At 42.3% G+C, this 26,056-nt stretch overlaps 2 protein-coding genes across 9 annotated transcripts in view; one reads left to right on the forward strand and one right to left on the reverse strand.

Moving 5' to 3' along the window:
- Nsun7 (NOP2/Sun RNA methyltransferase family member 7) overlaps window positions 1-19,516 on the forward strand; it is a 38,912-nt gene extending 19,396 nt beyond the window's left edge. Inside the window, exons 8-12 of the mRNA XM_050149876.1 lie at window positions 2,693-2,836; window positions 3,238-3,339; window positions 6,138-6,255; window positions 17,158-17,281; window positions 17,893-19,516. Coding sequence (XP_050005833.1) covers window positions 2,693-2,836; window positions 3,238-3,339; window positions 6,138-6,255; window positions 17,158-17,281; window positions 17,893-18,522 — 1,118 coding nt within the window. The 3' untranslated portion in view covers window positions 18,523-19,516. The remainder of the gene's footprint in view (window positions 1-2,692; window positions 2,837-3,237; window positions 3,340-6,137; window positions 6,256-17,157; window positions 17,282-17,892) is intronic.
- A 1,715-nt stretch (window positions 19,517-21,231) lies between these two features.
- Apbb2 (amyloid beta precursor protein binding family B member 2) overlaps window positions 21,232-26,056 on the reverse strand; it is a 316,947-nt gene continuing 312,122 nt past the window's right edge. For all 8 annotated transcript variants that reach the window (XM_050149874.1, XM_050149871.1, XM_050149873.1 and 5 more), the window contains one exon: window positions 21,232-25,318. In XM_050149874.1, the coding sequence (XP_050005831.1) occupies window positions 25,151-25,318 (168 nt within the window). In that variant the 3' untranslated portion in view covers window positions 21,232-25,150. The remainder of the gene's footprint in view (window positions 25,319-26,056) is intronic.

Here is a 26,056-nt window from a genome sequence, read left to right on the forward strand (position 1 = left end):
CATATTTCATAACCTGGGGAGTTTATTTAAGAGTTCTTCAAAGGAATGTATAACACATTGATCATTGAAGATTTATTAACTGGATACCAGAAAATATTAAAGGTTCTATATAGTAATAAAATAAAATAAGTTATAGAAGAAACATATCTATTGATTTTTATAATAATGCATAAAATTCTCATGAATTAACAATAAAAACCACATGCTTTAGGCTGGTAAAATGGCTCCTTGGGTTAAAAAATAAGACACTTGCTGTGTAAGTCTGATGTTTGAGTTCATCCCGGGAACCTTTATAAAGGTGGAAACAGATACCTGATGCCCTTAAGTAAATTGTCTTCTGACCTCCACATGTGCATCGTGGCACACACATGCATACATACACATATGCACACACACATAAAATGATAATGGTAATAACAAAAGTGATAATATATCTTATAACTCAATAGGAAAAAGTACAAAAGACATAACCATATATTACACAGAAAAAGAATATACTCAGAGCAAAAACAAAACAAAAATTTACATTGAAAGTAACAAACCCCAATGGTAGTCAGGGAATTAGAATTAGAATGTTGCTGCTACATGCGTACAGATGATTAAAATAGAAAAGACTGGCAATACCATGTACTGACAAGCTTTAAAAAGCATGAGAAATGTTCCAATACCATCCATGGAACTGTAAATTTAAGCAACCAGTTTGGACAAACTAGTTATTAAAGTCACATGTGTACCTGTAGTAACACCCAGAATTTCAGGTCTGTGTAGAGTACCTCCCTGCCCCCACAAATAGTGCAAATATGTGCACAAAAACTGTGTGCAACAATATTCAGAGAAGCATGATGTCTTTTCACCAAAATCCTGGAGGCAGAGCAGTTCATAAAAAGTGGGTTGTTTAGCTCACAGTTCTGGATGTTCAGAAGCACGGTGGCACTAGCATCTGCTGACCCTTCTGTCTGCATCACAGCATGGCAGATGGCAGAACTGTGGGCCGTGTACAAGAAGAGAGCACATGGGAGAACAGGAAGCCAGAGATCAGGGAAAGCAAGTTATGCTGTCTTAAAATAGTATAGTCTCGTGGGGAACTGACTCACTCAGTGACCCTCATTCTGGGGGCAGTGTCCAAGTCATCTCATCACCTTCCAAGACCATCAATTCCTAGAGATTCCTTTTTCTCCCTTAAATACTGCCACGTTAGGAACCGAGCTCCTAACACATGAACTTGTTGGTGACAGACGACATCTAACTATAACTTGTTAATTTCCATAGCCTCAAACTAGAAACAACCTCAGTATCCATCTAATAGGAATTTATACAAAATAAACTATTGTCATACCTAACAACACAAATGACTTAAAATGTAATATTCATCTTCTAACGAATGTGGAACAGATTTTTAAGACAAGTAGTGTTAGTGCAATTTAGAGGGACAATATTAATAATAGAAGCAAAAATTTTAATGATTTATTCAACACATTTATTGATGTATATATCTGTCTATCACTGTCTTAGAGATCATGACATTAATTTTGTTCTGTTTTGTGAATATAGCAGTGAAACGAAGTTTCACTCATGAAATTTACATTACAGTATGAGATGATGAATGTTTGAAAAGTACACACACACACACACACCAGGCAGTCCTTAAACCCTTGGTCTTCCTGCCTCAGCCTGCCATGTGCCAGGGTTACAGACTGTTATCGTTTGATTTCTGTTGTTGTGACTGAATGCCCTGACCAGAAGCAATCTGGGGAGGAAAAGGGTTTATTTTACCTTACCCTTCCAGGTTATAATCCATCCTTAAGGAAAGCCAGGACAGGAACTCTAGGCAGGAATCTGGAGGCAGGAACCATAGAGGAAGGCTGCTTAGTGGTTCATGCTCAGCTAGGTTTCTTAGACAGCCCAGGTCCACTTGCCTGGGGATGGTGCCACTCACAGTGGTCCAGGCCTTCTTACATCATCAACCAAGAAGATGCCCCTGAAGCTAATCTACTTGAGGCTATGTTTTAGCTGATAGCCCCTCCACCCTAGGTGACTCTAACAGCAACAACACACACACTTCACAGAGCAGTCAGGATAGATAAACAATATTAACAAATAAGTATTAATAAAAGGGAATTGTGACTGGAGATTTGACTGAGTGGTTAAAAGCACTTGTTGCTCCTACAGAAGACCCAGGTTTGGTATCTGGGCACCTACATGGTGGATTTCAACCATCAATAACTCCACCTTGAGGGGCTCCAACACCCTTTTCTGACCTCTGTGGGAGCCAGGCATGTATGTGATGCACATATCTACATGGAGGTAAAACACTCATTTACATAAAATTAATAAAAAAGGGGGCAGGAGAATTAGCTTCATGGTTAAGATCATGTAGCAAAAGACCTGAGCAGTTCTGACCACCCAAGCTAGCCTATAATCTTCATTTCAGGAGATCCCTTCTTCTGTGGTGAGCAGCCACACACGTGACATACCGCACACATACACACAGCTAAAATCTTAAAAAAGAAAGAAAATTACTTGATTAACTTTGGGACGTTAATAGAGAACAGTGTCCTTTTCTAATTACATTATGTTTAGTTTTTGCGGGGCTGAGGATTTGGAAATGAACAGTAAAGAGCTACAATCCCATGCTGCACTCAGAGTTTTAATATTTAACATGAATTTTTTGGCATTTTTTTTTCCTTCTCAGACATTGAGATTCTTTATGAGACGTTTGTCAGCATTGAGCCCAAGAATTCAAGGCTACAGAATGTCAAAGTCATTCTGCTGCTGCCCCGCTGTTCAGGACTAGGTGTCAGTAACCCAGTGGAATTTATTTTAAATGAACATGGAGGTACTTTTGATTTCTAAATTAATGAAATTCGTTGACTATAACTAATCAATTTCAACATTGGAGAAAACATCTTTATTTTTATTTCCTGTATTGCTCTTCAAATTAGTTGTATTTAGCATGCAGATGACTTATATACAAGCTCTTTTGGTGACTCATAGAAACTAGGAGAAAACTAGTATTGTGTTTTCTAGATTCCCTTTGAAAAACAGTAATAAAACTAATTACCTTTATAGATGTTTCAATTTCAAGTCAGCATTTTAATATTATCGATTGCACTAGTAGAAATTTTCTGTGAAAATTTATTTTAGATAATTGTTTGAAAAATAATGTGATACCAGCGATATATGACAAGTTCCTATAGTGTTGTATTGAAAAGTCTATCTTTACTTTTTAAAATCCAGATACAGGTTTACTTCAAGATCTTTCTCAAGGTGGTCCAACAAAAAGTAAACTTGAGATTCTTGCTCAGCAGCAGTACGAACAGCTCGAACACGCAATGAGATGTAAGTTGTTAAAGCGCAGTGTTGATGCCTCAGTCCTGCACACACTTCAGTCGTTGGTAGAATAGAGCACTAATAGGGGGACCATGAGCAAAATTTCCATCTTAGTGTCTTCAAATAAACCATTCGGTTAAATAAGCGCAGTAAGTTGTTTTTGTTTGTTTGTTTGTTTGGTTGGTTGGTTGGTTTTTTTTGAGACAGGGTTTCTCTGTAGCTTTGGAGTCTGTCCTGGAACTTGCTCTGTAGACTAGGCTAGCCTTAAACTCACAGAGATCTGCCTACCTCTGCCTCTTAAGTGTTGGGATTTAAAGGCATGCGTCACCACCACACATCTTAAATTTAGTAAGTTTTTAAAACATGTTTTATTCTCATAAACTCATTTTATATAAATTAATAATTTATTAATCTGAAGCAAAATAATTACGTGAATCTATGATGTTACATTTGTTTATTATCTATTTACACCTAGTTTTGCTGTGTAGCTCAGGCTGGGCTTGAGCTTGTGTTCCTCTTGCCACCAGCATCCCAGTGTTATAGGTACATGCCACCAAACCCAGTTCATGCACGTCCGTGTTCACCTTTCCTGTCTGTACTGTGACTTCTCACCAGGTACAATTCTTTTGTTGGTCCGTTCCTGACAACTCTTCAGTAGTTCATTAAACATTTTTTACTTTATTTATTTACTTATTTTGCAACAGGCTCTCAAAGCCTAAGCTAGTCTGGAGCTCTCCTCGTACTGTAGCATACTGAGTTCTGGGATTACAGATTTCCACGGCCAAGCCCAGTTAAACCAACTCTGGCTTCTGCGTCTTGCTGTGGAGAGAAGAGAGGAGCAATTGCAGATAAAGGCTAGTGTAGTGATGAGGCGAGCAGGCCTGCTTTTTGTCCTGCCCAGCTTCCGCACAGCTAGCTTTACACCTGAAACAACAACATACAAATTGTATTCATTTAAACACTGCCTGGCCCATTAGCTCTAGCCTCTTACTGGCTAACTCTCACATCTTGATTAAGCCATTTCTATTAATGTGTGTAGCACCACGAGGTGGTGGCTTACCAGGAAGATTCTAACCTATGTCCACCTTGGGCTGGAGATTCATAGCGTCTGCCTGACTCTGCTTTCTTTCTCCCACAATTCTGTTCTGTCTACTCCACCTATCTAAATCCTGCCCTATCAAAAAGCCAAGGCAGATTCTTTATTAACCAATGAAAGTAACACATAGACAGATGACCCTCCTACATCAGGCTAGATCGCCCCACTTAAAGTCTGAGCAGCAATCTTAACGCATACACATCCAGTTCAGTCACACCATGCAGATCTGAGTGCCACCATTGCTCTTCTGCATTTGGATGCTGAGATCTCGACATCTGTGGGAATCCTAGCCAATCATGGTGGCCCAGGCCTGTGATCCCAGCACTTGGGAGGCACGGGTAAGAGGCTATCATTGGCTACATAGCAAGTTTGAGGCCAATCCGGGCTATATGACACTGTCTCAAAAAGTAAACCAACAAATGAGTGTGGTGCTTTTACTGCAGTGTATATTTTCCGTATGACTCTGGTGGGTCAGGTGTTAAAAATAACTGGATATTAGGTTTATAAGTGAGCATCCTTATGAAAACTCAAAGATGAATCTGTAGAACAGAACTTACTACTAATGCTCCAGTGTTCCTAAGGAAAAGCTAGGCAGAAGAGCATGAAGAACGTCTTCCCTTGGAACTGGTAGCACAGACACAGCTGTGAAATGAGCTGGGTGGGAGATTAGGAAGCTTGTGAGTAACACACTTCTACGAAAGTTTAATGGACCATTCCAAGCTTATTTTATTTTTTAAAAAGATCTTCATAAAGAGTCATAAAAACTGAGAAGTGGGGCTGGGAGATGGCTCAGTAAGAGCACAGCAGAGGAAGCACGAAGATGTGTCCCGGAATCCCCAGTATCTGTGTAAAAACCTGCATGGCTGTGCACGTGCCTGGACTCTAGAATTTGGCGAAGGCAGTGACAGGAGGATCACTGAAACTTTCTGGCTGCCGTCCTAGCTCCAGGCCCATTGAGAGATCTGTCTGAGGAAATACGGAGAAGAGTGGTAGAATATACCACTGGTTGCTCTTCCAGAGGTCCTGAGTTTAATTCCTCACAACCATCTATAAGAGATCTTCTGGCATGCAGGCAAACATGCGGGCAGAACACTGTATATATAATAAATAAATAAATAAATAAATAAATAAATAAATAAATAAATCTTAAGCTGTAAAAAGCATTGCTGATCTAGAGGACTGTGGCTAGACAGGATCAGGGAGCCAACAATAGCTGCCTAAGGAAAGGAACAGCCAAGTATAAAGTGGGTCCAGCATTCCAAAAACTGTCAGGGGCCCCATCTGATCAGGTTATAGGGAGTGAGGAGAGAGGAACTGGCAATAAAGTTAGAAAATGTAGTCTGGGGATGGAGAGATTGCTCAGCTGTTAAGGGCACTTTCGGCAACAGATTTGTGGATCACTACATGGACTGTAGATTTGCACCGCTTGAAACCCATTGACTCTAATGATTTCATTCTGCCTGCACTTGCCTCTGAACCTGATGAATGGAGTTTGATGCCCAGTACTTCCATGGTAGAAGGAGAGAATCAGTTTCCGCAAGTTGTCCTCTGACCTCCACACGTAAACAAATGTCATTTTAAATTTAAAAATCCAGGGGAGATATTCAAGCAGCCCTGGAAATCGTTTCCGTCAACATCTGGTGGTCTGCGCTGGTACAGGTGTGTCATTTGCACTGGGTCACCGTTGTAATTGTGTCTTGTCTCACTGCAGTCGCTAAAGTTCAAGCAATTGTTTACTGCACGTGTTCTGTTTATGCAGAAGAAAACGAAGCTGTCGTTATGAAGGCACTGGAATGTCAAAATCAAGGCATTAAAATACAGCCTTACAGGTAAGGAAAGGACAGCAAACCACTATCAAGCAAAGACTTGAAAATGACAAGTATGATTTCTAGAGTTATAGAAATATATTATGCTTTTTGATAGACTTAAATATGGTGAAACAGCCTAAATTCATACACCTTTAAAGTGGATTCTGTAGAGCTTTTGCATGAGCACGTTCTTAATAGCTTTATATGTATCTTGTGTATGTATTTGTGTGTGTGTGTGTGTATGTGCGTGTGTACATACAGATATTAAAGGGTGGCTTGAAGGATATATTTCTCTCACCACTATATAGGTCTCAGGGATTGAACTCAGGTCACTAGGCTTGGCAGCCAGCACTTTTACCCACCAATCTGTAACCCTAGTTCATGAACATTGCACTGTACATAGATAGAAGAGTCTTCTGATTTTGTCACAAAGCTAAAGGCATTTGACTTTTGACTTGGCTGATACCTGAATAAACCGGGTCCAAAGTTCATGTTCTTCTTCGATACATGCATTATTCCACAGAGGAGAAATAAGTATGCAAAGTGTTTATTGAAAGTAGACCGACAACTAGATGTTTATTATCTTAAGCACTCTCAGTATTTTGTACCCACTGGGAAATTGGTAAAATTAACGTGTCAAGATAAAATAGAGTGGTAGGGCTGGGATAGAGAGAGCATCAATAGTCTAGCCTTAGCTGTGATGGTTCACATCTTGGTCTCCAGCCTTTGTAAGGCTGAGGCCAGCCTGGGTTACATAGAGAGGCCTATCTCAAAACACCAACACTACAGGTCTGGGGATATAACTCAGTTGCAGAGTTCTTGCCTCCGTATTCTTAGGTTCTTGGTTTAATCTCCAGTACTGCCCAAACAAACACTAAATAGTAGGAAACAAATACACCATGCATTGGGGAGATCAAGAACTCACTCTAAGAATATATTTTTTCAAGACTAATTGCCAAGACTGTGGCAATGAAGTAAACACCTATCTTCATGCTGCGATTTCTCCCTCAGAATCTCAATGTGTATATCGTCTGCTCTGACCTCCTAACTTGATGTTTTCCCATTGTTCATCTCACAGGCTGCCAAGTTAATGACACCAACATTTCCTCTCTTGCTGACTTTCCTTTCTTATTTAGAAGCTGCTGTTGATGGCTGTCCTTGTTAGAGTTTCTGTTGTTGTGGGGAAACATTATGACCAAAAACAAGTTGGGGAGGCAAGGGTGTATCTGACTTATGATTCCATATTATAGTCCATCCCTGAAGGAAATTAGGGCAGGAACCTGGAGGCAGGAGCTGATGCAGAGGCCATGAAGGGGTGCTGCTTACTGGCTTGCTCAGCCTGCTTTCTCCTAGAACCCAGGACCACCATCCCAGGGATAGTACCACCCACAATGGTCTGGGCCTTCCCCCATCAATCACTGATTAAGAAACTGCCCTACAGCTAGATCTAATGGAGGCATTTTCTTTCCCAATTGAAGTTCTCTCCTTTCAGATGATTTTAGCTTATGTCAAGTTGGCATAAAAGTAGACAGCACAATTAACCCCTTGTCAACTTGACTGACACATAGACCCATCGCTGTTAAGCCATAACCTTCCCCCCTTTCCTGTTCATCCCTGAGATCACATGTGAATACCAACAGAACAATATAAACATTTCAAATTTTAAAAGTCCCACAGTTATTAAAAATAACTAAAAAAGTCATCCTCTTTGAAATATTCAGAATATTTAAAATATTCAACCTCTTTTCAAATCCAAAGTCTTTGTAAAATTCCAAAATTTCTTTAAAAGTTCAAGTCTCTCAACTGTTGGCTCCTATAAAATCAAAATTAAATAATTTCTTACTTCAAGGGGGAAGAACTAAGGTATGGTCACCATCTGAAGAAAGCAAAAACAAACTCTAAGACAATGCCCCATAATTTTGGATTTCTTTACATCTTCTGGGCTCCCCCCAAGGGGCTTGGATCACTTCTGTGGCTCATCCCTCTGCAGCACACACAGCGTGTCTTCTAAACTCCACTGCCGCTACTCTCATGGTCCTTGCTGGCATCTCCAAACTGCTGGGTCTTCTGCTGCAACTGGGCTGCACTTTCATCAATATCCTCTCCTGGCTCATCTTCTCTGTGTGGCCCCTTCAATCCTGGGCCTTTGACTGTTACTGAGGCTGTGCCTTCACCAAAGGCCTGTCCTGGCTTCTCCCAGTGCCAAGCCTCAGCTGCTCTCCATGAGCCCCTCATGCCTTCAAAACCAGTACCACCTTGGTGACAAACTACCAAGTTCAGCTGCCAGAGTGGGGGGTACAACCGTATCTGTTTCTGGAACACAGCTTCTCTGTGCCCTCAGGAAACACTTCCAGAAGATTTTGCCCCAGTGATGCTGGTCTCTTCTTAATCACCGCTGTTTCCTCAGCTCTGGCTGACCAGCATCAACCCAGCAAAGCAAACATTCCCCTTCGGTGGCACCAGTCTCTTGCCAAGTACAGCCCCAGATAACTCAAACCTCCCTCTGGAGCATCACAAACCAGGCCTTCATTGTCTGTATTTCTCTCGGTTCTCTTTTCTCCCAGGCTCCCACAGAAGAGTTCATCAAAGCTTTGAACACTCGGTGACTTTCCAGCTCCAAGTTCCAAAGTCACTCCACAATCCCCCCCAAAACACACATGGTCAGATCTATCATAGCAACACCCCGTTATCTTGGGACTATTTTCTGTCCTGGTTAGGGTTTCTATTGCTGTGCTGAAACACATGCCCACAAACAACTTGGGGAGGAAAGGGTTTATCTGCCTGACACTTCCACATTATCGTCCTTCACTGAAGGAAGTCAGGACAGGAACTCAGACAGGACAGGAACCAGGAGGCAGGAGCTGATGCAGAGGCCATGGGGGGTGCTGCTGTCTGGACTGTTTCCTATCGCTTGCTCAGCCCACCTTCTTATAGAACCCAGGGATGGCAACACCCACACTGGGTTGGGCCCTTCCCCATCCATCACGATGAAAAAAGTGCCCTACAGTTGGATCTTACGGAAGCATTTTCTTCCTCAATTGAAGGTCCCTTTCAGACGACTCTAGTTTGTGTCAAGCTGACATAAAACTAGCCAGCACAGTAGCTGACAGTCAACCACATGTCCCGAGAGACCTGAGTGCCGTAGGAGCTAAATTATCACCTGTCAACAAAGAGCTGCTGGGTATACAGGGTCACAACCAATCAGTGGTTGTACATGGGGGGTAAGAGTTTTGAGACTATAATACAGCAAAGGTGAAGTGGACTTTGCTTTCTGTTTCCATGAGGCACTATTAATTTATATGTATTATAAAAAGGTACAACTTAAATTTTAAAGACAGACACAGTAATTCACACTTTAGATTGGTCTGAGATTTGAGAAGCTCGGAACTACTTGTGGATGCCGTCAAAAGTAACCATGCATCGCCTTAGGGAGATATACGATATGGTCTATCATAATCATTTAGTTTTTCAAATTAGATTTATTTGCTGTATGTGTTGTATACATGTGCCACAGTGTGCATGCGGAGGTCAGAAGACAACTTGTAGTATATGGTTCTCTCCTTTCACCATGTGGGTCCTGGGTATCAAACTCAGGTCAGTAGGACATAGGCTTGGTGGCAGGCACCCTTAACCACCAAGCCATTTAACTAGCCTAAGAATCATTTCCTAATACCCCAACGTGGTGAATTTAGAATGGAGTTAAATATCACGTTCCATCTAATCCAGTCACCCACCAGTTGCTTTGATTTCCTCTTACTAGCCCCAAAATAATTAGTTCATTTTGGACTTGAGCTACCATGATGTTAACTGGAGGCCTAGGTAAATGCCTTACTTATTAAATCTCCTGTGTAGGATGGGGAGATGGCTCAATGAGCAGAGGGAACGGCGAGCAAGCACAAGGACCTGAGTTTGGATCCTTACAGTACCCTGGTAAAGACTTGCATAGCTGCCGATGCCCATAATCCCAGCACGGGCCTAGTGGGTAGGAGGACAAGATGGGGACAGGAAGAGCTCACGATTTTGTTGGCCAGCTGGTCTAGCCACCCAATGAACTCCTGGTTCAGTGAGAAGCTCTCCTTCAAAAGAGTCAAGTGGAGGCCAATAGAGGCAAGCATCAATCTCTGGTCTCCACAGATGCATGCTTGGACACCCCGCCCCCTCCATCCATCCCTGTATACGCGCAAACATGCACACACACCAATCTCATGTGTTAGAAGTAGTAACCTAAAAAGATGTCTTAGGATGGGAGAAGTGGCTCAGTATTTAGTTCCCAGCATACACATAGTGGCTCACATATAACTCCAGTTCCAAGAGACTCACACCTTCTTCTGATTACCATGGACTTCTGAATGAATGCGGTGCACATACTTTTATCTTAAGCATTTATATATAAAACAAACAAATATTTTTAGAAGAACTTTTTAGGTATAACCATTTTTTTCTTTTTTTTTTTTATTATATATACAATATTCTGCCTGCATGTATCCCTGTGGGCCAGAAGAGGGCACCAGATCTCATTACAGATGGTTATGAACCACCATGTGGTTGCTGGGAATTGAACTCAGGACCTCTGGGAGAGCTCTTATCCTCTGAGCCATCTCTGCAGCCCATAGGTATAACCATTTTTTAAAGTTTGATTTATAGTCTAGATTTTTTCTAGTGCAAAAGAATGTGCATAGTTTATTGCTAATTGTCATTCCCAAAAAATAATCCAAGAAAATAATCGCTTAAAATTTTATTTATTTTGCTGGGCAGTGGTGGTGCACACTTTTAATCCCGGCACTCGGGAGGCAGATGTAGGAGGATCTCTGTGAGTTCAAGGCCAGCCTGGTCTAACAAATGAGTTTCAGGACAGCCTGGGCTGTTACACAGAGAAATCCTGTTTCCAAAAACAAATAAATAAATAAATAAATAAAATATTTATTTTGTGTATATGAGGGTTCACCTGCATGTGTGTATGTGTACCACATGTGTGCCTGGTGCTGGTGGAGGCCAGAACAGTGTCAGATCCTCTGGAATGGAGTTATGGATGGTTCTGGGCTGAAAACTGGGCCTGGTTCCCTTCAAGAATAGCAAATGCTCTTGCATGCTGAATCATCTCTCCAGTGCCCCCAAATAGTCACTTTTCCAAATCGGTTTCCTGTGGCTTTATATATGCTGGGTTTTATTAGACTTATATCTTTACTAATCTGAAGGGCAAGAAGATTCACTTCCCTTGCTGCTTAAACTTGCGTTTACCAATTTAGAAATATCCGAGGTCGCACGTGTTTCCAGTTACTGACCGAGCAGCACAGTGTAGAAAGTTGGGAATGGGATTCTAGAACAGAAGCCAGCAAACATTTTTTAAAAAATATACACTAATAAATTTATATGGAATTTTGATAACTATAATTTTAATAACTCAATGGAGTTTTAATAACTCTAAAGTTGCCATCTAACATTTTTCATTGTAAACTAGATAGTTGTCAAATATATTTTCCCAGAATATTTATTATTTCTAAAATAATAAATGTAGTTTTAAATATGTTCCTATTAATACAAAAAATTCTATTAATATTTAGACTTCCAGTAAATTTTGTTATTCGACCTATGAAGATGATAAATTTCTTACTTGTTTTATAAAACTAGCTTTCATTTTCAAAATCAAATTTACCTTGCCAGAGAAGTCTTATTTTATGCTTTGATTCAAATGAACATGTTAATATGATTTTGTGGCTTATAAATTTTAATCTAAGATACATAGAAATAAAGATTAAAAATGAATAGGAGAAATAATAAGAATGAATAAAAGAATCTCTTTCTTTAGGAAGTTGACAAAAACCGAAGAGATCTCTGCTAGAACCCACTTGTCACCAGGCTGTCAGTGAGCAGCAAACACACTCACCCTCTCTAATAGAAAAGGGAAACGTACCCAACAGGAACAGCCCATCTCCTCACCCCCACCCAGCCTTTTTGAAGCTGTGGGGAACACACTTATGAAAGTGAATACCTAGGTGGCTATTTTACAATACGAACTGGAAAGGGAAGTAGAAAAGAGGAAAAATGGCCCTGTAATTCAAGAGCAGAGCTTCACAGAAGCCGACACCATCTTGAAAATCCCTACCTTGGGCTGGAGAGACAGCTCAGTGGTTAAGAGGTCTTGGCGTGCAGCCATGAGCTGCAGAGTTCAGATCCCAGCACTCATGTAGCAAGTCCAGTGTGGCCATCTGTAGTTCATCGCCAATGAAGCTGAGACAGGACGCTCTCTAGTTCAACAACAACCTGGGCTATATTGTGTCTTAGTTAGGGTTTCTAGTGCTGCAACAAAACACCATGACCAGAAAGCAAGTTGAGGAGGAAAGGGGTTATTTGGCTGATCTTCCACATCGCTGTTCATCACTGAAGGAGGTCGGAACAGGAACTCAAACAGGACAGGATCCTAGAGGCAGGAGCTGATGCAGAGGCCGTGGAGCAGTGTTGCTTACTGACTTGTTCCACATGGCTTGCTCAGCCTGCTTTCCTTCTGTTTCTTTCTTTCTTTTTTTTTTTCTTTATGTTTTCCAAGACAGGGTTTCACTGTGTAACTTTGGAGCCTGTCCTGGAACTTGTTGTGTAGACCAAGCTGGCCTCAAATTCACAGAGATCCACCTGCTTCTGCCTTCCCAGTGCTGGGATTAAAAGGCAAGCACCACCACCGCCTGGGCTCACACTGCTTTCTTATAGCACCTAGGCTACCAGTCCAGGGACAGCACCACCCACCATGGGCTGGGCCCTCCCCCATTGATCCCTAGTTGAGAAAATGCCTTACAGCTGGATCTCATGGAGACATTTCCTCAAGTGAGGCTCCCTCCTCTCTGGTGACTCTAGTTGTGTCAAGTTGATACACAAAACCAGCCAACACGTATAGTGAGACCTTGTCACAACAAACAGACACATTTACTCAAGCTCTGCTTTGGTATGAGAGAAGTAAGCTAGATTCTTGGGTTGTCCCTTCGTTTACCTCCCCAGAGATTTCCATCTTGTACTAAACAAGATCGTGACGGTTAAGTGAGAAAGGGCACTGGAGTGGAGAATCGGGAGACTTGGGTGTACCACAGAGTTCCTGCTATTATTCACCTCAGCGGGTCTTTGTTGGGGTTGAGCATATTTAACACATGAGCAGTACTTGGCCCAGAGATGGTGCAGGGTATTTTATCACACTGTGTGAAGACGTGTCGCTGTTTTACCTCGCCTAAGGCACCTGATTGGTCTATAAAAACCTGGGCCAGGCTTGGTGGTACCCGCCTTTAATCCCAGCATTTGGGAGGCACACGAATGGATCTTTGTGAGTTCAAGGCCAGCCTGGTCTATAGAGTGAATTCCAGGACAGGCCCCAAAGCTACAGAGAAACCCTATCTTGGAAAAACAAACAAACAAAAACCTGAATGACCAATAGCTAGGCAGGAGAGGTTAGGTGGGACTTCTGGGCACAGAGAGGAACTCATGGGGATGAATTTAGGTGCACGGGAGACACCAGTGAGACACTGAGGAAGTCGGATGTACCAAATGGAAGAGAGGTCAAAAACCACATGGCAGAACATAGATGAATAGAAATAGGCGAACTTAAATTATAAGAGGTAGAGGCAAGAACTGAAGCTAATGGCCAAACTTTCTTAATCAATAATAAATCTCCATATCATTATTTGGGGGCTGGTCATCCCAAAGAAAGTAGTCAATAATTTTAAATTACCATGATTGCTGGGCTTTAGTGGCACACGCCTTTAATCCCAAGCACCCGGAAGGCAGAGGCAGGTGGATCTTTGTGAGTTTGAGACCAACCTGGTCTACAAGAGCTAGTTCCAGGACAGGCTCCAAAGCTACAGAGAAACTCTGTCTCAAAAAACAAAAACAAAACAAAACAAAAAACCAAACAAACCCATAATTATTAATTTTACTTAGCTGCTTTCCAAATAGATATTAATCTTTTAATATTTTGTCATATATTAAGAGTTTATGTATTAATATAAATTACAAATATTTCACATTATGGCTTATTTTTTCTTTTTCTATTCTTCCCGCCCCCTTCCTTCCTTCTTCCCTTCTTTTCCGGTACTGGAGCCTGAGCATGGGACTTTACGCTTGGAACCTCATCCTGCCTCCCTCGCTATTTCAGTTTTAAATGTTTTTTTTTTACAGGTATTTATTTATTCATACATGGTTCTGGAGGTCCAAAATCCCTAGGAAGGTGTTGACAGGGTTAGTTCCCTGTAGAGCCTGTGGTGGTGAAGACTGTGCCACGTGTTTGGTAGTTGCTGGCCATCCTTGGCACTCAGCTCACAGCTGAGTCACTGCCTCTGTTTCCATGAGGCCCCTCCCTGTGTGTTCTAGTGTCCTTCTTTTCCAGTATTAGATTTGGGGTTCCCTCCCTCCAAGGAGGGATCTATTCTCCCAACAAGGTCTCATCTTGAAGGTTTGAGTGGACTTAAATTTTTTCGGTGGGGGGGGGGGGCTGCTGTTCATCACACAACAGTCTATTCTGTGGCTTCCCAAATTTACGCTTTTCATTTGCAAAATATACTCACTCTACCCCAACATCTTCAAAGGTTTTCATCAATTCCAAAATCAGTTATAAACCCAAATTCCCAAATTATCAATTAAAAAAAAACACCTCAAATGTCGCCATCTAGAACAGAGGCAAACAAGACTCTGGGTGTGATAATATTTGTATTTAAAGAAATAGGTTATAAACTGAAATTCAGAAACTATTTTGTAGGGTCAGTTTCTGGAAGATGATTTGTCTAATCCTATTTATACAGTGTTTTAAACAATTATATATTGAATACCTACTGTGTGCCAGACACTCTACTAGAGACCAGAAATTTATCAGTGGAATATTTGTGCATACACGAGGTACTGGGGTGGGGATGGAATGCAAGTCTATGCACAGAATTTACTTACAGCCCACATGCTTCGTACACAGAAATCCCGAGGGTAATTTTTGACAATATTTTAATGTATTAGTGTTTCGAGTGTACCTGACACCTGAGGTCCAATGTGGGACATTCAACTATTGCATCATGGCAGCTTAAACAATCTTTGACTCGGAGTGGTACTGAGTGCCCTTGATCCCAGAACTCTAGAGGCAGGTGGATCTCTGAGCTTGAGGCTAGCCTGGCCTACATAGTTCTAGGCTAGCCAGGGCTACATAGTGTGACCCTATCTCAAAACACAAACAAAAAATGGATTTGTGTGCACGGTAGATTTCAGATGATCTGGTGAGGCTGTGTCCCCTCAGAAACTGTCGGCTGGCTATATGGTTGGTCAGAGGAACAACTAGCTCTCTCGCCTACTGAGGAAGTTCCACCATTTGCTGTTCTGTTTTTCTTCAGCACGTGTGACAGACTCCCTGGTGAGTCCTTTGAGGTCATGTATGTCTGCCCCTTTCCCAAGACACACTGTTGTCCCAGCTACACGGGAAATACTTGCTGAACACAGTATGATTTTCAGGTTGCCCACACTCTTCCTCATTCTCTGTTCCGCCCACCCTTGCCACTAGCTTAGAAACTGCTCACTCTTCATTGGGGTGCAGCATTGGTACCCCACTTCTGTGAAGGCTTCTCTCTGCACGCTCCCATGGTTACCGTCAGCCGCACCTGAACTCTCTCCTCCCATAGGATCTGTCTCTACCTGTGACAGCGTTCATTGTCGGTCTTATTTATTGTAAGTTGATTTATTTTCCAAAAGTGTAAATTAAGTGAGTTACAGTTCTATTCATGAGCTTTGCACCAAAGTAGGCAAATAATAAAATAAATATAAATTTTAAGTTGGTTTTGGATTTCACAATAGACAAAATAAAGTATTCCTGATGCTTTAATTCATATGGGAAGTGTTTAATTATTTTGATTAGGTATATTCCAGCCCCTAAATGTGGAAACGTAAGTATGTTATGAAGATAAGTGAGTATAGCAGTCATATATAATGCCATAATCATATTGTGTTTAACAACATAATATGAACATTAATATCAGCGTAACAGGAACATAAGAATATTACTTATAAATGACATTAAATGAAAAAATATACTTATAAACATGTTAATAGTTAATGTTTTTCTATTTGTATTAGAAGGTCTTTATTATATGCTTTTTTTGGTGACACAGGCTCTCATGAATTTTAGACTCGCTGCAAACTCACTATATAGCTGAAAATGACCTTGAACTTTGTGTGTGTGTGTGTGTGTCTGTATTGTGTAGTCTTACATTTTTGTGTGTATGTGTGTGTGTGCGTGTGCGCACGTGCACACACGCACACACACAAGCCATAGAGCCTATGTGGTGGTCAGAGGACAACTTGGGAGTCAGTTTGGGTCTTCTGCATGTGTGTCCTGGAATTGAACGCAGGGCATCAGGTTTGTGCTTCTGCCTGCTGAACCATCTCACTAGCCCTGCTGGTTTGTTTGCTTGGAGTCAGGGTCTTCGGTAGCCCAGGAGCTGGCCTTGTACGTGCTAACCTTGAAACATTGAAACTTCTGTTCCTCCTGTCTCTACTCCCCGAGTCTGTGTCACTGCCCAGTTTACGCAGTGCCCAGGAGCCAAGCCACGGCTTCCTGTGTGTCAGGGGAACACACTGCCCTCTGAGCCGCGGCTCTACATCTGTCATGTGACTGCTGTGCTCGCCTGCTTTCATGAATGCTAATCCTTAGAGAGGCTCTTGGCTTGTTAAGAGCTTCTTCTTGGTAGTTATTTAGAGACTTTGGAAATATAATAAATTATGAGCTAACATGAAATATTGAACTTTCAACTTAAGATCTGGGGGAAGACAGCTTTAGCGTTTTTTTTTTTTTTTCTTATTTGAGGTTTTTATTTAAGTGATTGTCAAAACAGAAAATAAGTGTTGAAGAATACTCACTCCTCTCTTGGGTACATTGTTATTTTAGCTGTTAGCTGTTTCTTTTCTCTGCTGCAGACTCAGTCCTCCTGTTCTTCCGCTGTGCTCCCTAAAGGAAATACAACTGTCTGTGGACAAATTCTTTAGACTGGAACCATCCGATGTTACCAATGGTTGCTTTCTTTCTATTTTAACAAGAGAGGTAAGGGAGAAAAATCCTAATGCATGACATCCTTTGAAATCGAAAACAACAAACTCTCTTCACTGGCACCCACTTCATGACTATTTTGCCATGGTTCCTTGTATGTATACAAATATAAATATAGGGTCTAGTGTAGCCCAAGAGCTGGCCTTGTGTGCTCTGTAGCTAGCTATGCCCTTGAACTTTTGTTTCTCTGGCCTCCACTCCCCAGTTTATACAGCGCCCAGGAGCCTGCCCATGGCTGGAGGGCAGGAGCAGGATTATCGCTACACAGCATACAATCCTCGCTCACCACGCTTCTCCTCAGTCTTTCTCTTTGGCTTGCCCTCCACCCCACCTCTTCCAGCAGTTTGCCAACTGCCTAGTGCATCTTCCTTAGTGTATAAGAAATAAGCAGGGTAATTCTTACGAGGTTTGAAAATGAGGAAGTTGAACTAAGAAAAAAGTTATTTCTGGGGTTTATGAGTTATGTTAGGGAGTAAGGCCTAAAAAAACATTTACTTTAGTATGTTTTAATTTTCACTTAATCGCTGACAAATATTTCAAATCTGTGCACTGATGGCGCCCCCCCACCCCCACCCCAGTCTTAACAATTGCTGTTTTCATTGCAGCGAGACCCATCTGAGACAGTGTCCGTGAAGGATGTTCTGGCCCGAGCTGCTGCCAAGGGTCTACTGGATGGGGTTGAGCTTGGGAAGACATCCAAACGGGAGAAGAAGAGGAAGAAATCCAAAACATCACTGTCCAAAGCTCCTGCTAATGACAACAATGGCATCCAAATGAAAATCGCCGAGTTCATAAGTCAAGAAAGTAAAGCGAGTACTTCTCAAAGCGAGGCATTAACAACTAAAACACCTCTCCCACCAAAAACTGGCTCCCAAGGGGGCGCTTCCTCCCAGGTCAGAAAACCCAAGCCTGGCACCAATTCTTTACTGACCACATTGATGAAGACTACTTATTCTTCCAGGCCAGAAGACCGGCAGGTGACCTTGAGACGAAGGCCAGAAGGCAAAGTGATTCCTCTGAAGGCCGTTGAGATTGTTTTGCCTCCAGTGATGTTCCCATTGTCGAGTTCCCAGGTACCCCGAGCTCAGATGCCAGCAAACCGCATCTACTATCGCTTGGTTGGATCAAAGGTTGGCACGCACAGCTATGTTACACCATCAGCAACCAGAAGAGTGGAGAAGGCTAAGGAGAGCACACCTTCCTCCTGTGTCAGGCATCCTAGACCATGGCTTTGACTGTGCGGCCCTTCCTACAGGCTGGCTGGGATTTCTTTCCATTCAGACACTATTACTGGGGCTTCTGGTCACTTAGTATCTTCCCCTGCGACTTTACCTCCATGAATGAAGACAGAAGCAGTGATGGAGGGAGCAAGCGAAGGTGCCGTGTCACCAGCTCAGTGCTAATGTGTTTTAGGATGCCCAGCTGCAGATTCCTGTGAGGGAGTGTGGACTAAGCAGCTGGCTTCCCTGAAGTGGGCAGAGTGCCTCCCAGCAGGCTTCTCTGCAGACTTCATTGAGGGGCTTGGTAGAAATTCCTCAGATACAAAGAATGGTGTCCTCTCCTGCCTGCCCCAGCTCCAGCCAGGAACCTGACCCCGCTCCTCAGCCAGGAAGTTACTGTGCTTGAAACCTCTGGGATCCCAGTTGAGGCCAGCTTTTCCCTTTAGCACCCCACTGTTCCCCAAACAGGGCATGCCAGGAGGTTCTGCAATGGACTGAGCTTTGACTAGGAGTAGGGAGCCCAGTACCAGGTGTGCGCAGTCCGGATGGCCATACAGAAAACAATGTTTCTGGAGAATTTCCAGAATCCCGAGTAGACTGCATACAATAATCCCTTCCTTCTGTTTATGCCAAACATTGTTGGAACAAGGACAGCGAGCAAATTTCTACCTAAGTATTCTTGTTCTGAGAAAGAGGTCTAACTGTTGAACACAAGCAATGTATCATTGGAAAAACGCAAAGATTTCTGATTCTATGCAAAGATCAGGTGACACAGCCAAATGTACAAGTCATTTTGATGGCACACAGTGCTCAAACCTTGGTAACTCATTTCTAATGCACAATTACAATATATTGTAGCACTATGTTAATACATTAAACGTCAATTACTCTTAGCTATATTAGCAATTGTCTACCAATATTGACATGATTATCATTTCTGGGTCTGATTTTTTTCATCATGGCAACAGAAATTGTTTGACATTAAATAAAGTTATGACTAAAAATCTTATTTTTAAAGAGTTCTGACACATTTGGAGTTTGAATGTAAGCTTTATCTTCAGAATTCAGCTGTGGAGAAGCATGAGCGAGTGCCAAAGGCTCAGGTTAGGTGGCAGCGCGGCAGCAGACTGGGCCCGATGGGCTTCAGCTCCAGAGGTCCTTGGCTCACTTGAAGTGGGAAGGACAAAGGATTGGTGGGTTCTCATAGAAGTTTTCTTTCAGCCAAAGATTTATATTTCTCATTAAAATCTGTGAGTCAAGAAGATGAGCTGATGCTTCAAGAGGCTTATATTTATATTCCAAAGAATTGTCAGTTATGACTCTTAAAACACAGAGAACTTAGGAAACAGGCAGAAGGGTTCTCTCCCAGTTTCAGCCTCGCCTGAGCTGAACTGAAAAAGGCTGTCTGGGCTGGGATGCGACTCCGTGGTGGAGCCTGTGGTTAGCACGGATCAGGTGCCAGTTTCCATCCCCAGACCTACAAGCCACAACCCCACACTGCTTCCATTGCTTAGGTATGCTACTGAGATAGAAAACACGCCGGTCTTTATGTTTCTAGGTGCAGCCTAACTGACCACCATTCAGAGGGGAGCTGCCCTTTCAGCCCAGCAGTGGGAGATCAGGCTGAAAACCATTCCACCTGGTTTGAGACCTTTATTTTTCAAGCGTATTTTCTGGGTCAACCCTTTGCCTTAGAGCAGCTCAGGATACTGTCTACTCTCTAGCAGCGTGTGGTTCCGTCGCCACTGGCAGCCACTTCAGTCTCCTCACTTGCAGCTCGGCGCTAAACTAGCTTCCTCTCTGCACATTTGAGGAGCTTCTCAATGGACCCACTCATCCACTAAGCCTGTGTGCTCTTCTCTGGCAGTCTTCTTGGAAAGACAGACTCAGTCAATCACTGGTAGAGTGAGAAGGAAAACAGGGTAAAAACAACACGAGAAAACTCTAGTGAAAACTGCGGATCACAGTCTTTTAATTTGCATTTGACTTTCTTGAGTTTCTTAAAGTGTTGCAAAGTAAAAAAAAAACATATAGTATTTAAATACCACAGTAACAGTTTATATTTTTTTTTCATTTCATTTATTTGCTTTGTGGAGCTGGGGATTGAGCCCAGAGTCTAAACAAGTTCAGATTTTTACCCAAAACTATTACCAGTGTAAAAACCCTGGAAGCAACATGAAATGCCGTTCCTTGAGAGTTACTGTCTTTAGCAGCACAAGGGAGGGTGGAATGTGGTGGCCCACATCTGTACACATCTGCAATCCCAGTGCTTAGGAGGCTGGGGCAGGAGGATCAGCATGAATTCAAGGCCAGTCTGGCTTCCGTATCAAGATTGATCTCAAAGACAAAACAACACGACACAGCACATGAACTACTTGGGCATATACTTTTAATTACTCGTCTTCTGTGTATCAGGGAGTTAAAACCAGATCCAACTGGCTTTCTGGTTACCACCTTTCATTTTGGATTCAATGCACTGCCCACTTTCATTCTTGATTCTTACAAGAATGAAAGGCAGACCCTGTGTGCGTGCTGAGATACCTTAACCCTATGAGACTGCTTACAAAAAATTCCCATTGATGCCTGGATGGGTTTCTGTGTTCGGAACGCCAGCTCTTTACTGACGGAAGAGTAAGGGAAGAGCAAGTCCTTACAGTCACCAGCTCATTCTCACCAGGTGGGAAAGGCAAACACTAATGAAAGCAGAAGCTTACATTACTAAAATGATTTTTAAAAAGTTTAATTTGAAGTAAGAATAATACAAAAATAAAATAACGACTGTAGAGACACTAGGTTTGCATCTGTTTCTTATATAAGTGGCCGTGCTGGCAGAGAAACGAGTCAAACCTCGTACGCAGCTACATTTATTCTCACAACATCTTACATTTAAATGTGCAAACGTGGTCAACAGAAAAAGGCATCAAAAAGAAAACAAGACGTCCTTTTAGGAGGAAGCAGCTGATGCGGCTGCCTGGCAATGCTCTCACAGCTGGTGCAAGCAAAGATCTTTGCCTTGAAGTGCAACCCCCCCCCCCCCTTCATGGTTCCAAGGCTTAAAACTCAGAGCCGGGCACATCTTAGGCAAGCGCTCTACCACTGAGCCACACCCCCAGTATGCCGAAACAAGTTCAATTGCTTTCTTACTGGCTGTGAGCATGTCGGATGTGAGGAGGTTAGGTTAAACCCGGCCAACTTGAGAGCTTTTGGCTTGATTAAATTGTGCTAATGTTAGGGAGACATTTCCCCACATGGTTTGTGAAATCTTGCGTTGCAATGCTCATACAGGGAGTGTGCCCTAGAGTAAGGGAAACTTTGGGGCTACACGTAAGTGGTCCTGTTCTGAGTGGTTTGTTCTGTGTCCTTCTTAAATGTCTAATGTGTATTAAAAAAAAATAGTAGTGCCAACAGTTACATCACCAAGAATTTGTTTTAATGGAAATGGGTCTAGTGTCCATGCGGTGAGACAGACAGACAAACAAATGAAACAATGGTTCCAATTAGCCATGGGTGATCCTGAATCCAGGTGGGAACGAAGGGCACATGGATGGATGTGTAGCTCTTTGATGACGTCACGCAAGTTGTGAAGGATATAAAAACAAAGCACCGCACAGTGCCTTAGTCTATCTACGAAGACATGGTCTTAGCCATAGGCATGTTGGCTACCACGGTGATGCTGCCCCGGAGCACAGGGAAGGTGGGCAGAGCACTCCTACCTAGTTGCTTTTAAAAAATAAAAGGAACTTTAAGCATTCTGCCCTTGCTTCTACATATTCCAATAAAAACGTGACTACAAATCACTACAAAACCACCTTGTAGGTGATGTAGTTCACTGAGATTAATTAGACCCAGGTAACTGACGTTACACCCGGGAAAGAGAATACATTAACACAATAATGCGCCATAGTTCAGTAAAAATAGAATAAATAAAATAAAAATATTTTAAGCTGTATTTAACAAGTTAATTAAAAAAATGCTAAGACACACAAGGCTTAGTGAACACGGCTGCCTGTTCCCGAATCCCGGATCTAAAGAATGCATAGATAACCAAAGTCACTAAGATCTCAGGTAAAACACTGGCATCCTTTCACTAACAAATGCGAACATACTTTCATACATACTTTTTGGCCATGGCAGAAAGTTGTCTGAATACACTGTTTAACATAATTCATTTTACAAAAATCAACCTGCATTTAGTAGGCAAAGCTATTTTCAAAACAAAACAGCCGCAGTAAGAGTTTTTTTTTTCCCTGTGTAAAGGCTATCATTCCTCTTACTGAGTCCTAAAATTGCATATATAAATCAGTTTGCTACTTAAAGCTAGCTCAGTATTCTTGATCCTGAAAACAAACAAATGTAGGTCTTAAAGACGAACAGGGTTTGGATGGAGACGTCCTATAGAAACAGGGATTACTTTAGAGTTTGAAGTGGAGCGCACTAAAACATTTCACCATGGAGCTCAAAATGAGAGACCATAACTGGATTCTGGACAGTTTATCTCTGCGCACAATAAGGTTTTCTTAACTCAGAAATCTCTCAGATGGCACTAGTTACTTCAGCTAGTATGCAAGTTGGCACCAAGTATTAGTGCATTTTTTTTTTCTCAAGGAACATCACTTTTATTGTAGTGTGTGGACGCCAGAGAACAGTCCAGGTTCTCTGCATCTGATGCCATGGGTTTCTGAGGGACCCACAGGTGGAACATGCTCACTTCAACGCAGCAGTCTGTGGCTGCTAAAGTGCCACAGTCGGGAAGGTTTCTACACAAGTGATGTAATATCTAGAAAATCTCAGCTTAGGAAGGCTGCTGAGGACAGACATGTGTCCTTTACAACATGTTTGAGGAACACAGTCCTGGACCGAGAAAGGACAATGGTCTTAACAATAAATGCCACTGTGTAGATTAACTGGACGTTTTCCTTAACACACTTGGGGGTTCTGAAATTGCCTGATAGTATTTTCATTATCTGTTCTGTGTATGGACCTAGAGTCACCTGTGAAGGGTCTTCATGACTGTGTGGAAGAGGCATAAGGTGGCAAAAGCTGGGAGACGTGGTCCTGGTTCTGGCTCTCAGGAACTTGGGTGAGATCCTTGGCCACTAAGCCTCTTGGTACAAAACCCTGCGTATTTGATTTCTTCAATGAGTTTGGTACCTTTTCTACCTTGTAAGGCTCGACTGTGATAAAACTGTGGACGTCTGCAGAGCAGCGCATAAACACAAAGCATTACTTTTATAACGATATTAATTTTGTCATTAAAAGTAAACAAGAGTAATATAAGATTGATCTTTGCAACCTCCTTTTAAAATAATGTCAACAAGAGTCTAAATTTGTGTATCTTTATAGTTAGGTTTCTTAGCTACATAAAAAGAGGCAAGAAAATGATATTTGGGGAACGCTATCAAACAATCCATTATTCCTGTGTATATTGTGCTCAGATAAGAAAAAAATTAAATCTTTTGAAAGTAAAATGGAAAAATAGAAGTTTTAAAACATATCTAGTCAAGTCTTACCAAATTTCTAACATTAAATACATAAGTTCAAGGAAAGTACAACTTAAATTTGTTGCCATGGACACTGTATGATGGCTAGACAGTTCTCTGAACAAAAAGCATAGCGAAAGCTTGTGGCAGATAGGGAACCCTAGGAGGACATTACCTCCAGGATGTGAACTAACAAGAATCACACAGTGAGAGCTAAAATCATAGTGTGTGACAGAGATAAAAATGACATTTCCTCAACTCTAAATTGCATATTAGCTCGTCAAACTAAGGATGGAAAGTGTAGGAATATTTAACTTTCGGGTGTGGGTGGAGAATGGCCATAGCATACTTCATTTCTCTAGCTGCACTGTACAATGTAAGGCAGAAGTTTGAAATATGTCCCATCCCAAATGTATGAATCTGTTCATCTCTCTCTCTTTTTAAATAACCAGTTTGAAAACCATCTGAAAAGAAAGGCTATTTTTCTTGCTTGATTTTTAATTCCTCAAATTTAGTTTTCTATCAATTTTAAAGTTTTCCTTTTCCCAGCACCCCAAAGACATGAAGGGGTGTCCATGCATCAGAGAGCTCGCTGAGGAAAGTGGCTGGTTAGTGTCTGCACTGATGCCAACAGCCAGTTTTTGTCAACCGACAGGTTCACTTTTATGAAAAACTAAAACCTAAATGTTCTTTTTACAGGAATTCAATGGTATCTGTCCCTCGGGGTCTGAATGTTTTAAAAGCTGAAAACAAGGCAAAGTGCCAAGGGACCCCAAGGTTGCTTGTGACAGATCCAACCAAGAGGACAGAAAATGAACCTGGGAATCATTCGCTCCAAGGATGCAGCATTAGTTCTCTAGGAAGGGTGCGGCCACATTCTTCGGAGAGTGTGTGAAGTCCTGCTCACAATATTTACAGTAAAAGACCTTCCACTGCTCATGATGGAACTTACGGGAACAGAAAACAAAAACAACTCATGCTTCTTTTCATAGCACATGGTGGTGGCAAGACGCGGTCACATGCTTGTCTTAACACTGTTTGGTTAAGGATGAATTCTCTGGAGACAAAGCATCAGCAACTGAATGGAAGGCCAGCTGTCGGCTTCTTTAGTGTAGACGTTTGCTCTTCAGGTAAAAGTGACAGAATCCCGGAGCCCAGAGCTGCTAGGGCGTTTCTGGGACGGGACGTTTCTGTTTCAATGTGTCAATGAGCGATAAGACCCCTCGTTTTACGTTAGTTGTGACTCTTCTGGTCACTGAGTCCGCTGGCGGGGGTGGAGGTCGGACTTTCTGTGAAGGTGGCCTGGCTACCAAGCACTTCTGATATCGCAACTGGAATAAAACAAGCAAGCAGCAATTTAGGTAATAGTATTTCTTCTTGGTTGTTGTGTTCAAAAGTTGATGGCCCAACTTCTAAATATAAATCTAGGAGTTCATCACCACTACCACCAGCACCACCACCAACCCCCACCAGCACTATTGCCATCACTACTAGTACTATTACCATCATTACCACCACCAACCACCACCACAAGTACCATCAACACTGCCCTTACCACCCCACCCACCCACCAGCACCAGCACCACCCTCCACCCCTGAGGTGGGATTCCCCTCTGTATGCTGTGAATACCACTGGTGAATAAAAGAAACTGCCTTGGCCTGTTGATAGCAAAGAGCTTAGGTAGGTGGGGAAAACCAAACTGAATGCTGGGAGAAAGGAGGCAGAGTCAGAGAGAAGCCATGTAATGGTCGCCGGAGACAGACATGCTGAAACTTTGCTGGCAGGCCATGAACTTGTGGTGATGCACAGATTGATGGAGATGGGTTAAATTAAGATGCAAGAGCTAGCCAATAAGAAGCTAGAGCTACTGGGCCAAGCAGTAATTTAAATAATATAGTTTCTGTGTGATTATTTCAGGGCTGAGTAGCCAGGAACGAAACAGGCAGCCCTTCCCCAACATACCCCCACCCCATCTCCACCAGTAGTACTATTACCACCATCACCATCTGGTCTACCACAGCTGCCACTCAACATCATTACTCCTGCCACCACTGCTCTCCGTCCCCCC

The sequence above is a fragment of the Alexandromys fortis genome, unplaced genomic scaffold, assembly GCF_014885135.2.
Source record: "Alexandromys fortis isolate MF-2015 unplaced genomic scaffold, M_Fortis_MF-2015_v1.1 scaffold_0, whole genome shotgun sequence".
Lineage (NCBI taxonomy): Eukaryota > Metazoa > Chordata > Mammalia > Rodentia > Cricetidae > Alexandromys > Alexandromys fortis.